This window comes from Mixophyes fleayi, chromosome 12 (genome assembly GCF_038048845.1).
Source record: "Mixophyes fleayi isolate aMixFle1 chromosome 12, aMixFle1.hap1, whole genome shotgun sequence".
Classification (NCBI taxonomy): domain Eukaryota; kingdom Metazoa; phylum Chordata; class Amphibia; order Anura; family Limnodynastidae; genus Mixophyes; species Mixophyes fleayi.
In genome coordinates, this window is record NC_134413.1 from 20374508 (window position 1) to 20391210 (window position 16703).

At 40.3% G+C, this 16703-nt stretch overlaps 1 protein-coding gene across 3 annotated transcripts in view; it reads left to right on the forward strand.

Annotated features, from left to right (window-relative positions):
* The first annotated feature begins 1537 nt into the window (after positions 1–1537).
* Positions 1538–16703, forward strand: part of ESR2 (estrogen receptor 2) — a 99773-nt gene continuing 84607 nt past the window's right edge. For 2 of the 3 annotated variants that reach the window (XM_075193609.1, XM_075193607.1), the window contains exons 1-6: positions 1538–1781; positions 3354–3598; positions 4818–4962; positions 6179–6364; positions 9074–9391; positions 11127–11327. In XM_075193609.1, coding sequence (XP_075049710.1) covers positions 3480–3598; positions 4818–4962; positions 6179–6364; positions 9074–9391; positions 11127–11327 — 969 coding nt within the window. In that variant the 5' untranslated portion in view covers positions 1538–1781; positions 3354–3479. Of the gene's footprint in view, positions 1782–3268; positions 3599–4817; positions 4963–6178; positions 6365–9073; positions 9392–11126; positions 11328–16703 lie in introns of those variants that run through there. The other variant, XM_075193608.1, reaches the window with a different exon arrangement.

The following is a 16703-nucleotide window of genomic DNA, read 5'->3' on the forward strand; positions in this document are numbered from 1 at the left end:
AAAAGTAAAAAATTTTTTTTTTATGCCACTACTGATTGAATTTGCCATCCCCACCTCTGTGGTAAGGAATTCCACAGCTTAAACACTTTTACAGTAAAGAATCCTTTCCCGTGCTGATGGTAAAACTGCCTTTCTTCCCTTCCCAATTGATGACCCTTGTCTTCTGTATGATCCGAAAAGTTTGTTAGACAAATCTTTGTATTGACCTTGAACATATTTATACATTTAGTCAACCCTAAGGCCTTTTCACCAAAGTTTACAGATCTAGTTTTTGGAACTACTCTCTATAATTTAACCCTTCCGTAACTTTACATTCTAAATTACATTTCACTTGCCATTCATAGGTGTTGTTTACCATTTTGTCTGCATCTTTCGATAATCTTTTACTAGATCATTTCTAATAATCCTACCTAGCTTAATGTCATCAGACATTAGAGAGAGGGATCTTACGGTAGATGGCTGGGTCACTGTTGGAAGAAGAAGTAAAGGGTAGAGTGTCAGGGGCAGGGCCGCTATCAGGGAGCTACAGGTGTAAGGGTCCCAGACAGACTAGGGTGCCCCAAGTCTTTGTGGCCCTTTTGTCTGTCCAGGCCCTCTAGTCTGACTTCCGTGAATCTGCACCCCTCTGCGATGCAGCGTCTCCCAGTCTATCAGTGTCTGAGAGCCGCTGCATTACGTCAGGAGCAATGTAAGTGAATTGGGGGAATATATTGTCCAGAGGGAGGGGGCAGGCATGTATTGTGCAGAGGGAAGGGGTCATGTATTATGAAGAGGGGGGGCATGTATTGTGCATAGTTAGGGGGCATGTACTGTGAAGAGAGAGGGGGACGTGTGTTGTAAAGAGGGAGGGGGAGCATGTATTGTAAAGAGGGAGGAGGGGCATGTATTGTGAAGAGAGAGGGGGACGTGTGTTGTAAAGAGGGAGGAGGGGCATGTATTGTGAAGAGGGATGGGGGCGTGTGTTGTGAAGAGGGAGGGGAACATGTTTTGTGAAGAGGGAGGAGGGCATGTATTGTGAAGAGGGGGGGACATGTATTGTGAAGAGGGGGGGACATGTGTTGTGAAGAGGGAGGGGGACATGTATTGTGCAGAAGGAGGGGGGCATGTATTGTGCAGAGGGAGGGGGACATGTATTGTGCAGAGGGAGGGGACATGTATTGTACAGAGGGAGGGGGACATGTATTGTGCAGAAGGAGGGGGGCATGTATTGTGCAGAGGGAGGGGGACATGTATTGTGCAGAAGGAGGGGGGCATGTATTGTGCAGAGGGAGGGGGACATGTATTGTGCAGAAGGAGGGGGGCATGTATTGTGCAGAGGGAGGGGGACATGTATTGTGCAGAGGGAGGGGGACATGTATTGTGCAGAGGGAGGGGACATGTAATGTACAGAGGGAGGGGGGCGTGTATTGTGCAGAGGGAGGGGCACATGTATTGTGACGAGGTCAGAGGCCATGTATTGTGAAGAGGGAGGGGGCCATGTACTATGCAGAGGGAGGGGGCATGTATTGTCAAGAGGGATGGGGGGGGCTCTGCCAAATTAGCTCTTCGTACATGAGGGCTGCTGACTGCAATTTACTTAATTTTTGTGGGAACACTTACTCTAGAATCACAACATGTTGCAGAAGCTTACCACAAAGACTTTTTTTTAAAGACACACCTTGCTTTCCTACTTTTCTGTGTTGAACTATATCCTAGCAGTAAATTATGCCCTCAGAACAAATTAACTTTTCAGACAGTTGCCTCAGAAGCATCAAATAACAGCGGTTTGAAATGATTTAAAGGTGACACTGTTTCTTTTGTTTTTCTCTCTCACCCAGTCTGAATAACCTCACTCAGAAACTGACAATGCAAGGAAACTACTATTAAAAATTTACTATGCCCTTGTGTTATACCACGAACGTATCGGAACAAATGCACTTTTTCGACAGTTACCAGGAACATGAAAAACTTTACACACCAAATCTATAGATACCCTCAAAACCTCAGGAACATATATTGATAGATGTCCCTGACATGTTGATCAATTCTCACATTTCCCTTCTTTCCCATCTTATGAGGAATTTTATAATGTATGTATTTTTCCCCAAGCAGCACCTGGAAGATTGATAATAGTAGTTATTTTATATTCACCCAATTCATTATAAAATCCTAATCAGTTAGCAGACTTGTAATGAGTATGACCACCTTTTATTAATTGTAAATGGAATGTCAGTATCTAGGTGTGTTTCCCTTTGGTGATTGCGTTATCAATTTCACTTTGGCAAATAATACTGCTTTCATACTGCCGCCCCGGCAATATCCCGGGTTTTTCAAGCCAGGTTTTTGCCGGAGCTCAGAGCGTCCCAGCTCAGAAACACCATTCATAATGCACCTCGGACCCGGGAATTTCCTGGGTTGACCCCATTCATACTGCACAAGTCTGTGCCCTGGCAATTTGTGGGAGTCATCACCAAAACAGTTTTCATTGGCTGAAAAATGGTGATGTCATTAAAAGGTTGCTTGCTGTATTTTACATAGCATTTGCGAAATACAAAAAGAGCAATTTCTACCTGAGTGGAATGTGCAGGAATCTGAAATGCCAGTGCTGTCAGTGGACTCCAGTACTTTTAAAGGAGAGCGCACCAATAGATGTGCTGAACTGATTAGGACCACCCTCACTGCCAATTTGACCTCACTTGTTTGAATGTACCACACAAATGTAAAAGTAAAAAAAAATGTTTATTTCACATATTGTATTTTGTTTTGTACATATTTCCTCATATGTCTCTTCACAAAAATATAAAATGAGCCAATCAGCTTGTTTTCTGTGCAACCCGGGTTGAAAAACCCGGGTTGCACCATTCATAGTGCAGGCAACCCGGGTCCGACCCGGGAATTACCCCTCGATAAATCCCGGGTTGAAGACCCGGGTTTTTAGACCCGGGATTTTTGACTTGTACCATTCATACTGCACCAAGACCCGGGTCGTTTGAGCTCGCCCCGGCAAAAACCCGGGATTTTGGTGCAGTATGAATGGGGTATAAGTTGATCGGTTATGTTTTTTGAGTACATATGGCCTGCCAGAAAGATCAGGTGAGTGAAATACTGTTTGAGTATCTTTATTTTGTTAAGACATAAAAATGAATTGAGGGATTGTGTCTCTTTTCACTTCCCCTCAGCTTTTCTTTGTTTGTGTTCGCAACTACTAGTTTATCTGTTTTTTTGTGTTACAATGTTTTATCTAGTTGTCAGTTTCTTTTCTTACTTTTAATTGTTGTATTCACTTAATTGTTGTTTTTCTATAAATAAAGAGATTTAAAAAAAAAAAAGACAACAAAAAACTGATTTAAAGCATAAAATTCTGTACTTTAAAGGTATCTGATCTTAAGAACCGTCTGGCTGCTAAAGAGGTCTTCCTGCGGGAAATTAAAGAGGAACTAGAAGGCTACAAAGAAAGGAGTGCACGGCAGTCGTCCCAAATCCAGTCCCTTAAGGACCGTATGAAAGAGTTTGAACATGTGACTAGCGACAAGGCGGAAATAAATTCTGAGAAATATTTGCTCAGAAGAGAAAATAAGGAGCAGAATGACAGGATAAAGGAATTGGAAAACAGAGTAAGGTGAGAGGGAATTCATCAACCTGGATTGCCCATTTATAATCCAGTCTCAATATACTGTATAACTCTCCAAACAAAACCAATAATGGAAATAAACAAATGAAGAAACAAAACTAAAGAACTTATATTTTTCTACCTAGTGTTGTAGAACTCTTCTATCTGTTAAGAATGCCCAAATACCCTGACATGTCTCAAAATAAAAGATCAGGACAATATAGACCACCAAAAGGAAAATACTCCATATACTCCAAAAGAAAATTGTGATATTTTCAACATTCATATATATCTAGATCCATTAAATGCTCTACTTGGAAGACCTGCTAAAACAAATTGATAATATATATTACATTAAATATAAGAAAACATATTACAAAACAGTAGAAAAAAGCCCTTTAGTTTGGCCAACTTATGTGTGAATTAGATAGGCTAAATTCAATATGGATCCACTATGCCGCTAGCAAGGGGTGTTGGCTAGACCGGGGATACAGAGTTTAGTAGGAATCCTGATCTTCACCAGGATCCTCGACAGAGTGATGGAATTTGCTGCAGGTAACCTATCAGATGGTTCCTGACAAACAGGAGAATGGTGGATAGAGACTGAGGACAGGGCAGGCACCTCAGTTACAATATCGGTATCCAATCCAAGTTTAGAGGCAGGCAGCACAGGTCCATAAATGAATAACAGGGCAGAGGATCAGAGTCCCAAGCATACATAGTGGAAGAAGCCGTATGGCAGAGTTGCAGAAATAGTGATGTCACAGGAATGTGTCTGAGAACGGACACCATCTATAAGGGTGCATGGTTGGTAAGTTGCACAAAGTTAGTAACTAGTTATGGAAAAATGTAGGAAAATGGTTATTAAGCACTTATGCAAATGAATAAATAATTTATTAATAACTATATAATAGTAGGTATATGTGTAAGCTATTCTATAGAAAATATATAATACTCTGTTAAACATGCAGTCTACAAACTTGTATTTTTCTTTGTAAAATGTAAAAAAATCAATACAAGTTTATTTCTAGACTAACATAATGCATGTGAATCTATCCCCTGCCTCTCACTTGCACTAAGTGGGGTCAGTCAGAGCAGGAGGAAGGAGAACAAATAGTCAGCCTGTTATACAGCCTGTTTTGGTGTAACCGATGGTGACACACCAACATTCATCTGCTTAATGTGGTAAGGATATTTTGGAGGTACTGATTGTGTATAACATGTGCAGGTTACATCTGATTGAAAGAGAAAAAGCTGAACAAAAATGCAGTAACATGGGGAAAAGACTTCAGGAAACCGCTGAGAGGTTGTCCTCCTGTTTGAATATGAATGTTGAGGAACACGAAGATTCCTTGGATATTTTGGTAAAAAAGGTCATTCTCTTTGCCTGTACTTCCGTTCTCAGTTAGTTACAGCCAATGGGTGGACTGTTCTCTATCACTTTTGGATTTGATTTTAAATAAGTATGTTTTGTAAGTTCCAATTAATTCTGTAGAGCAAAATACTGTATCTGGTAGGAGTTGTATATTGAACTCATTGTATAATCTCTAGAAAACACATGTTCAAATAAAGAAGAGCTTCATGCTGACCTTAAACATTATAGTCAGTCAGCACGGTGGCTTAGTGGTTAGCACTTCTGCCTCATAGCACTGGGGTCATGCGTTAGATTCCCGACAATAGCCGTATCTGTGTGGAGTTTGTATGTTCTCCCCGTGTTTGCGTGGGTTTCCTCCAAGTGCCCCACTTTTCTCCCACACTCCAAAAACATAGTAGTAGGTTATTGGCTGCTATTAAGTTGACCTTCACCTCTATCTGAGTGAGTTCTGTATTCTGAGTTATTATTATTTATTAGCTGAGTGATGATTAGCCAATACTGCAAAATGTATACAGAATTCTGGAGATGATACTCTATTGAGCAAGTGCAGGGGCCCGGGGCATGCATAGTACTAGAAGCCTGTTTTGAGCTTTCAGTTCAACAACTATAAAATGGAAAAAACTAAATAAAAGCTTTTTAAAAAATAATTTACAACAATTATGTAGACTATTACAGAAATATAAAGAAAATTCTGTTTTTGCTTCTTATGTGCTGAAGTATTAGTAACCCACAAATACCTAAAACACCACCCAGTTAGAGATATAAAGATACAGCCTCAGCTTTGTCAAGGTTTCTCTTAGCTATGGCACAATACGGCAGTATGTTTTACTATTTTAGAACAATATAGAAATACACTGGTCACAAATAAGAGTCAGTGAAATCCAATTCATAATCCCCCCCCCCCCCAAAAAAAAAAATTGACATGTTAAGTTTGTATTGGTTTTTTGGGCATGTTGTAGTTGTTGTAGTGTGAATACATGGGAACAGTGATCATATGGTTCAATGGTCTAAACATGACTGTGTTCTCTACATACAGTGAGCATGTGCTAATTATTTCCTAACCTTGCCACATGCACAGCTCATTGAAAACCAATAACGTGATTGCACCCTTGGTATGTCTTTTGCAGATGGGGCTAGTAAGTGTTGCATCTCTGGCCCCTATGATAATTATGGCCTCTACCATCATGATAATAACCATTGGTTTTATCTTCAAGGTTGAGAACTTGATGAAGGAATATATTTTGCAAAAATCCAGAAGAACAAGTCTTGAAGATGCCCTGGCCAGCCAACAAGTGGAGTTTAAAGCCAGCCGGGACACCATAGTGAAATTGGTTTCAGAGACGGAAAAGCATAAAAAAGCCACGGCTCAATATCCTGCAGAATTAAAATCGCTGAAAAGGGTGAGAGAGGATCCTGGTGTTTGTCCCCTGGGAAGCTCACAGCCAGTCAAAACATCTTTGTAAAGCAAAGCATAGTATAGTTTCTTCTTTGTTGTCAAGTTGAGTGGCATTGAGGGTCTACATAACCCAACGTTCTACATTACAATATGAGCTGTGGATGTGAGGAGATAAATGATCAATTTCTTTCTCCTTCACTTTATAAGGTCATTTTTCATGTCACTCTATAGCTTTGTAGATAGAACCGCTCTTGTGACCTGTATTGTCATGAATCTGGTCACATTTTTCAATCTTCCATCGTGTGTTATTTGTTTTCTAGTAAAATACAGAGAAGCTTAAGTAAAGTTACTGGAAATCTGAAAGTTTGTAACGTTTATCTGGGGCAGACTAATTTGTCAGTGTATTCTGGAAGACCCTGAAGATTAACATGTTTTTACTAATAAGTATTTAGTTCTTTGCAAGGGAAACATACAGAATATATTTTATTAAAGGAGAATTGCAGCTGCTTGGTATATTTTTTTAAAACCTAAAATCCTTATGCTAATAAAACAGCATTATTCTGTTTTCCCTACTGTACAGCGCTGCGGAGCACTGTGGCACCTTACAAATCTACAATAATAATAATAATAATAATAAATTCTGAATACAGCCTATGATTTCATGGGCAGAACAGGGAAGGAAATGGGCATATGCCCATAGTCAATGTACCATACTTGCCCACATGGGCAAGATGATTCCTGGAAGGTCGGTGGTTCAGGTGGGTGTGTGGGGGCGGGGCTCAAAGATTTGCATCATAAGCCCCGGCCTAAAAACAGACACCACTACTCTGAACCAATAAAATCAGTGGGCGGGGCCATGATGCTAGGTCCATGACGTCACTAGGCCCCACCTCCTCCGTTTCGTTTACACAGCCGGCCAGGATCAGGGAGAATTGTCTGCTCTCCCAGGAGTCCGGGAGAACTCCCAGAAATGCCGGAAGAGTAGGCAACTATGCAATGTACAGTAAGGACTTGCCAAGCTTGAGCGCACGCAGCAACCTCTGATTCAAGATTCAGGCATCTCAAAGTTACGTGTTTTTCTGTTGTATCTCTTGCACCAGCTACAGGTCTGGTGTAAGTGTCGCTCATTAGTGATGACGGTTGCGAAACGCATTCTGTGTACAGTAGACATTCCTAAAATCCTCATAGATGCATTTTATTGGGAAAAACTTTTTTTTTTTTTTTTTTTTTAAATGTTTTGCTATTAATGACTATATTATTAACAGGTGACATTTTTTTTCCCTTGCGCTTTCTTTTTGGACTTTATATTCCACATATGTATCACACGTATCCTGCAGTGTATTGTCTGTTAGAGCAGAGTGGACCTAGACCTGTATTCAACAACAGACGTATCTTTACATCCACTCCATGTTGAATGCGGACGTGCAGACGCCCAATTTACGTGCGTTTTTACAACGATGCACAATACATTTGTTTTGTGTGCCTTAAGGAAACACCTCTAGCTCTTACTCTATATATTAACAATAATTATAGATGGATTTAGAATAAGCATTCTAGGACTCTTGCAGAGTAGGACGGCTTTAAGTCACTCTGTGCCTGCCCAGGAAGAGGGCGCACTCATATGAACCAGACTTATGCGATTCTGACAAATACGCCTGCCTGCGCCTGTAGAGGTGGGACGGGGGAGGGAAGGGGCGTAGTACATAGGCCATGTTTATGCATATGTGCATTATTTAGGTCAGGAGCAAATATGCGATGTTGATAATGGCATGCGGTAAAGCAGGCGCATACGCTGCTGGTGCAGAGGCGGCGCATCCAGAGATGTGTACGGCATATGGTCAGAAATACAATATTTGGCAATTGTTTTTTAGAGTTATTTACTCCCATTTTCGATCAATTGTGCATCCACCCCTCTGTGTCTAATACCTAGTTATTTACTCTAACCATTCATTCATCTGGCACCAAATATTTTGTGTCAGGTTTGCATGGAAGATACAGTATAACTTACACCTGTACTGTAGGTAGTCTGCAAAAAATATGTAACTTAAAGGTGTAAAAACCACACGTCCCCAATAGCCCTACTCAAAATGTTACCAGGAGTGGAGCTAACTCTCATCACTGGAAGGCAAGGGGTCTGATTCATCAATACATGCGTACTGAGCGCAATGGGTCTGATTCATTAAGGAAAGTAAGGCAAAAAAGTAGTAACTTTGCACCATGACAAAACCATGTTGCATTGGAGGAGGAGCTAAATTTAAAATGTGAGGACAGATTTATAGTTGGGATACGGCATGTCCTAGATCAACTTTACATGTCAGTGTTAACCTAAAGCTATCAAGTATTTGTGTGCTATATGAAATAGCAGCCAGTTCTTACGTTCCTTGGTTCCCTCCGCTATAAATGGCATTCGTTGGCTCATATTGATGCGATGTCCCAATATTAGGCCACAAATAGAGTTTCATGACATTATAACGACACTTTGCTGTCGGTTCATCAATGATGTTCCCTCTTCCACTCTTCTTTACTTACCATGTTTAACAATAGGAAATAATAGAAGACTAGAAGTCTCCACTAGGACAAATTAGACGAGTGGAAGGGTTACAAGCTCCTGATCTAAACTGTTGTAAAACAAACGATAGTTTCGTCCACTATGAGGGTAGAGCCACACAGATACTTTTACATAATAGTGTCCATTATTTTCCTTTACGTATAGGAGAGAGACGAGGCTGTTCTAGCCAAGAAGAACGCGGAGAGAGAAAAGGAAATCCTACAAGAGAAGCTGAAGGACAACCATATAGAGTGGGGTAACCTTCGTCATGAGCTGATGGAAAAGGATAAGAAAATAAGTGAGCTGGACAGGACTCTGCGAACCTCTGACTACGAGGCTAAAGCCTCTCACAGCTTGCACCAAAGCTTCATAAGCCAGCTGGCTACGGTCCTCGGCAATGGATTTACAGCGGTACCTGGAACAGAGGAGGCTGTCAAGAAAAGAATACAAGAACTATCTGGCAGTGAACGTACTTGGAAATCTGTAAGTGATATTCACAAAATTGTACTGTAACCACGTACAATGCTGAGAACCTATGAAAATGAGAGGAGGAAATTAGGTCTCAACATTAGGAAATTAGGCATCAACATAAATAATTTGCACCCATTTGCAACCTTTACTTATTGCATTGCCTTTTTTCTGTAGCTTTCTTCTCTGCATTTTTAGCCATGAGTTAATATCACCATCAAGAGTGGTTTCTTTTTTTTGCCCTTGGACATGACACAGCTCTGCTGTGCTCTCTGCATTCAGTGCATTGGTATCTAGAGAGAAGGTTTGTGTAATATTATTCGGTGGTAATCGTTAACATGATTACCACAATTACGACACCCACCTGACCTACAAAAAAAAAAAAAAAATATTAAAAGGCGATGTCAATATTAATAGACTTACCTGAAAAGCGACTGTCTACATCACCGATGATGCAGAATGCTGACCGCAAGTGATTTTGAATAAAGACCTGTCCGGCACTACAGTTCACTGTCATCGTAAGTGGCAATGTTGGGTTAAGTGTTTAAACACTTAACCTGTGGGGTCCCGACATTGCCACTTTAAATTAACTTTAATAGAAGTCACGATGACAGTGAACTGTAGTGCCGGACAGGTCTTTATTCAAAATCACTTGCGGTCAGCATTCTGCATCATCGGTGATGTAGACAGTCGCTTTTCAGGTAAGTCTATTAATATTGACATCGCTTTTTAATACTTTCAGGGGTTTTTTGTAGGTCAGGTGGGTGTCAGATTTTTCGCAACCAAAAAACCGTACCCCATCCATATTATTTGGGCATTAAAAACAAACTCCAGCAACAAAAACGGAAGCTAGAATAAATGCAATGAATTTAGTGAACGTTGCAAGAGGGCGCATGAAAGTCAATCAATTAGAGTCACCTGAAGGTGAAATCCATTTAAAGTGTACCTGTCATACAGTATTGAAAAGTGTAACATTAAATATAGTAAAGTATAGGTAATGTCTAGTTACAATGTACAGATTTAACATGCACATATCATTATAGAGAAGATCAGTAGCCAAACCTTACCTCTTCCCCTCTGTTTGGTGTATGCCACAGGAAACTAATGGGCATGACATAAGCCCTGCGGGTGTGGTTTGTCTAATGTGGGTGTGATCCATATAACCAATAAAATATAAGACAAATTGTTATGTCAAAGAGCTATAATCAAATACAACACCTACCTGCCCCATCTAGTATTCAATGCAAATACTAATCTAGTGTCGTCTATACAATGCAAAGAGCGTATACAATACACTGAGCATTCTATTGACTTATCAAACATACCTGCCTACTTCATAGCCCTCCCCTCCTGGGAGGTCCAAAGGGCAAGTGAGGGGGGTGTGACAACGCATTTCGCATCATCATGTCCCTGTCCCCAGATGCACAGCAGGGGGCAGAGACACAATAACACAAATTCCATAATCAAGGCTCTGCCCCATCCCCTTATAGAAGGAGAGGCGGGATTCCGGAGGGTGGCCTACTCTTCCGGAAGTTTGAGAGAACGCCTCCTGAGATTCGGGAGTCTCCCGGACATTCCGGAAGAGTAGGCAGGTATGTTTAACACTGAAGTGAGGACTATAGAACTCACCAATCATAAGCAATAACATCATAACTCACTGGTAATACAAATATTATTTATTTACAGGATTTTTTTAATTCCCTTGTATATTATATATCAGTAACTGAAAAGTTCTCTTTCATACACACAGACGTGTGAGGAGCTTCAGCAGAAAATTCTCAAACTCAGCAAACAACTAGAGCAGCAACGAGATCTATACCACGAGGTCATGGCCAAGTCATACAAGGCAGAGGAATTGCTGCAGGAACATCAGGGCTCTTTAAAACATTTGAAGGGCCAGCTTGCCTCCGAGGAGATGATCAAAGATAGTTTTAACATGGAGAGAAAAAAGGTCTGTATGTAGATAAGATTGCTGCATCTTTCATTCCTTGGCATCCTTCTTCCAGTAGCGTTGACAGTTTCACCCACTGCAACGCTACACTCTATGCTATCACTTTCCAAAATGTTAGACTTTTCAAGAAAAAAATTCTCTCATGTTACATATCATAATGTTAAGTTTACTAGGATCCTTGCCTAACAATAACGCTAAAATTACTTTAGAAACCTGAGAGGTCTTACAAGAGCTTCATTATGAAAATCAAAGAAAAACTTGGCAAAATTGAGAGCAAAATGGATAGAGCAAGATAGAGACAAAACTCTGCAGTTTGCACGAGACCTAGGACTTGGTAGAAGATTTATATTCCAGCAGGACAATGACCCAATCAGGAAAACTCACTGCCACAAGCTCGCTAGGAATATAATGGTCAAGTACCTGCCAGTAGTTGGCGTTATTGAACAAAGAGGCGCAGAGTCTAACACACCCTGGTGTTTACCAGGAACCCCTGCAAGAAGTTTTGGTCTTCGCCACGGTAGGCTTAGAATTATGGAGTTAATAGCCTGCAGTAGGACAAGAGGACTAATCCACTCCAAGTGGAGTTACCCTACCTTAAGACGTACTGGAAGAAGACGTACCAGGAGCAAATGCCTATCTTGACGCCGAGGGAGAGTGACTCGTCCAGGTCTGGCGGAAGCTCCCTGGAGGCCAGTTCATCCTTGGTTCGGTCAATTAAGCTTTGCCAAAAGACTGATAATAATGCCTCATTGTTCAATATCACCTCGGGAAGCGAGTATGCTGAATTACACAGTGTACTGACTCACCATTGTGGAGCCTTGTAGGGGCTTAAGCAGACTGGAGGAGGCCAAAGGAACTCTGCCAGACTCATTGAAGATTTTCCTGAAAGTCTTGATAAAAGTAGTGGTAGTGTTAAAATATGTTGCTATAGGGGGGATGCCCAAATAAGAAATCATATAGGCTACTTTCGCACTTTCACATGGAAAATTCCATGGGAAAAATTCGAACTGAATTGTGCATTGGTTGAGAAATCCCCATTTTTTGGGATTACTAGGGGCCTGATTCATTAGTGATCTTATCTTGTGCAAAAGTTAAGATGCTTATTTTAAGAAGAAACGGGGAGATAAGAGTGAAGTTAAAATGGATTTTCATCTTAACTTAAGAAATTATTCACTTACGCAGTGGATTTTGCTTCTTATCTCCCTTTTCTGAGCTTGCACAGAGTGGATTTGCTTAAGATAAGCAAAAAACGGCAGATAAGATCACTAATGAATCAGGCCCTAAATGTTGAAATAACTCACAAGCAGATGGTTCTCCAGCATGATCCAAATTCTTGAGCCAAAGCATTCTGCCACAAGCTCACTAGGAAACTACTGGACGAGTACCTGCCAGCAGTTGGGGCTACTGAACAAAGAGGCACAGAGTCTAACATGCCCCGGTGTTCACCAGGGACCCTTGCAAGGAGGTTTGCTCTTCGCTGCATGCAGGACACAGCCCTCAATGCCAGTTGCTAGCGAGGCAGCTCCAGCACAAGTAGAGAGTAGTCAAAATGTCTGAGATCCGAACAGAACCAGATTTGTGAGGCAGAGGAGTAGTCAAGACTGAGTAGGTGTCAGAAGCAGGATATCAAGGGTAAATGGAACCATGAAGGACTGGAACAATAGCACACTAGGAACAGGCTATATGTGACAGACCCAATATTCTGGCATTAGAGTGGTGCCAGAGTCTGCCTTATATATATGTAGACCAATAAGCATATAGGTGGACTACCGATAAGTAAGCCTAAAATCACATCATGTTGCATTGCAAGGAGAAGAAGCTTTAGAGTCACATTGGAATGTGACTCTAAAGCTTCAATAAAAATACCCTGGAATGACCCAGTAATAGCCCAGCCCTCAATCCCTTTGAAAATTTGATCAATGACTTCAAAATTGCTGTTAACCAAAAATCCCCATGTAGCCTGATGGAGCTCAAGCATTAGCTTATACCAAGTATTAAAACAAGGGTGTGGATAATTTTTAAATCAATTGTCTGATTTAAAAAAAATTAAATAATTAGGAAATACCTTTTATTTATTTGATACTGCGTAGTATTTTAGTATAATCAGTAGTAAGTATTCTTGTATTAGCCTATTTCAATTCCATGATGTAACAAAATAAAAATGTCATAGCGGTGAATATATTTTTATAACCAGTGTAATATGTCCATATCTACAAATGACAATGCAACTATTGAGGAGACATTTACAATTTACATTTATTTATTTTTTTAGTTTAAAAAGTAATTACCTGCAAAGAGTTTAAAGACATCCTTACAACTTTAAATGTCTGGAAAAGTTTTAATCACAAATGGAAATATCTCCTAAGTACATCTTCTGAATAAAGGGTATCACCTTTTCACATGGAAAATGGTTTGCAAACCGTTTTATCAGTCATGCACCATATCATTTTTCAGCATTTCTCATCTAGCTGACACTAGCATCATAATAACTGCTCAAAAGCAGGGGATTTTGAGATGGCATAACACTTGAGAAAATAGGTTTTTAGGAACATTTTTCATGAAAGAGGTTAGATAATAATTGTCAAACTTCTATATTTTAAATACCTCTAAAATATGGGTTATGCAGTAATATAATGTCCTGTGTTTATTTTATCATGCGCTTATGGGTGCTAGATCTTATAATGAACTACAGATAAGAAGCTGAAAAAAAAAATCTGTATCTTAATTTTATTTATTTTAGGTTACTAAAGGATTATAAAATGAAATCCTTTTTGTACACATAAATGAATTGTTAAAACTAAAAGTCGTGTCCATCCAATTATGTTTTTAGATTATTTCTTTGACTAAATATCTTTTTATTTTATGAGCATTACACAGGAAACAATATACTATATAAATGCCTAGTGGCGTGTGTGAAAAAAAAAAACAAGCTGCAGCGCCACCTGCTGGGCAGAGTTATACACTGACCTATATATTTCTTGAAGGAGAAGTGACAGTTAGGAGTGGTTGGTGGTTGCCGGGGGTGGCAGTGGGGAGTTTTTAACACCTTAAGTAGCTTGATGAAGGATGTGGCGATGAAGATGAAGGATGAGGTGATGGAGAAAAATGATGAGGTGGTGACATGTGGACAAAACCACGTTAAAAAAGGGCGCTTGCGTCGGGAAGTAACGCTCTTCCCCTGAGGAGGCCTGGGCTAGGCCCAAATGCATGACAAGAACCTTATTAACACCTTAAGTAGCTTGATTTCACTAGAATGCATGAGTATCATGCACGGGTTAACTTGTGGGGTATATTTACTAAACGGCGGGTTTGAAAAAGTGGAGATGTTGCCTATAGCAACCAATCAGATTCTAGTTATCATTTATTTAGTACATTGTACAAAAGGACAGCTAGAATCTGATTGGTTGCTATAGGCAACATTTCCACTTTTTCAAACCCGCAGTTTAGTAAATCTAGCCCAATGAGTTAAAATATGAAAAATGATGATTTTCCCATAGGTAGTTTCACATAATTGCAAAAACCCCAGATAGTCATCTTAAAATTTAATTAACGACATCTCTAGGAAAATTGTGGCCTGATGCATCCTCAAACGCAATGTGAATGCAACTTACATTTAAAAGAAAAACATGTAACTTATATGTATGTACGCCCATATTCAAATACAAGTGGATCTTAAAATACGTTTCCATTTGAATCTGGGTATAAGTACACCCTGGCTATATATTTGCCATATGCAAAACAAAATATTCTATTCTTTCTCTATTTTTAATAAAATTTATATACATATATATATACATATATATATATATATATATATATATATATATATATATATATATATATGTTCCTGATGTGTACTGTACATAAAATGTATTTTTATTTTCTTATACTTGCATACACTTGAATTGCATGCAATTGGGTTCACCAGCGCAAGCTTCAACATGCAACTGGACTTACTTTTGAAGATGAATCATGCATGTATACTTCATGCAAGGATTCACACAAGTTATAAGGCCCAAGATCTACGGAGCATGTTTTAGTTCTGACTTTAATTTTCCCTGCTTGTGGTATACCAGCACGGCACATGGGTATAACATCGGATCTGGGCCTCCCCTACACTACTATTCCTGTTGACTTCACCAAATTACCCCACCTGCCTGGCAGTCAATGGCTGCCAAGTCTTGTTAGAACTTAGTGTTTAATATTTTTTTTACCTTCAACTACTACCCTGGCACACATCGCCCTAGAGGTGCCAGGATGTGCCCAAGGGGTATATTTGCTAAACTGTGGGTTAGAATAAAATTGAGATGTTGCCTATAGCAACCAATCAGACTCTAGCTGTCATTTTGCAGAATGTACTAAATAAATGATAACTAGAATCTGACTGGTTGCTATAGGCAACATCTCCACTTTTTCAAACCCGCAGCTTAGTAAATATACCCCCAAGTGTTGTTCAGTACAGGGCTGGTTGGCATGTTATTTTGCAGGCCCAATTCCCCTAGGTGCTTTAGTGCTGAGCAGACTGGTTTGCAATATGGCAGAGGGATTCCATGCTGTGGGTCACTAGCCAAGCCTGGAAAAGTCTGGTGCTGGCTATCACTTTTTCAGGAGTGCCATACGTTCATTGGGCCTGATTCATTAAGGAAAGTTAAGCAAAAGTAAGTAAGTAAGGCAAAACCATGTTGCATTATCCATACGCCAGACCGTACGTTTACGCTCCATTAGGATGTATATGCTGGATTTTAAATTTGTATGTATTTTCAGACTTGTGCAACTCAAAATCTACCTATTCACATGCATTTCTGCATGTACGTCCGAGTCACATTTTGACGATTCTAAATCAGGGTGTCTATATGCAGACTGTTATTTGACTTATATTCAGGAAATGCTCTATATGGATGTTCTAAGAAATCAGGGCGGATTAACAATGAGCCTGATGCGGCTGTAGCCCTAGCCTTCACCACAGAAATAGTCCCAGGCCAGTCAGGAGGGAAACATATATATTTTTTTTGTGTGAGGGCACTTGGCCCGGGGTGGTGATGTGGACCGCGGGTGTCTATCCTGGTTGCCAGGGGGTGGTCCCATCATTGAAGAGCAACAGGCAGCCAATCACAAGGCTGTCTGTTGCTGAGTGGAGCGGGGGCTGCGCCTACGAGGCTATGTGTGACTCAAGCTGCAGCAACTTCCACCCAGTCCCAGAAGGAGGTCAGCGGCGCTCAGCACAACAGGTAGGAACAATTTGTTTTTAACTGGGGATATGTGACAACAGGCCCAACAGGGAATATGTGACAAAAGAGGATATGTGACAACAAGGGATATATGTGAATGGCCCGTGTGTATTAGCATAGGGATCCATTCCTTTTCTTACAACAAAAT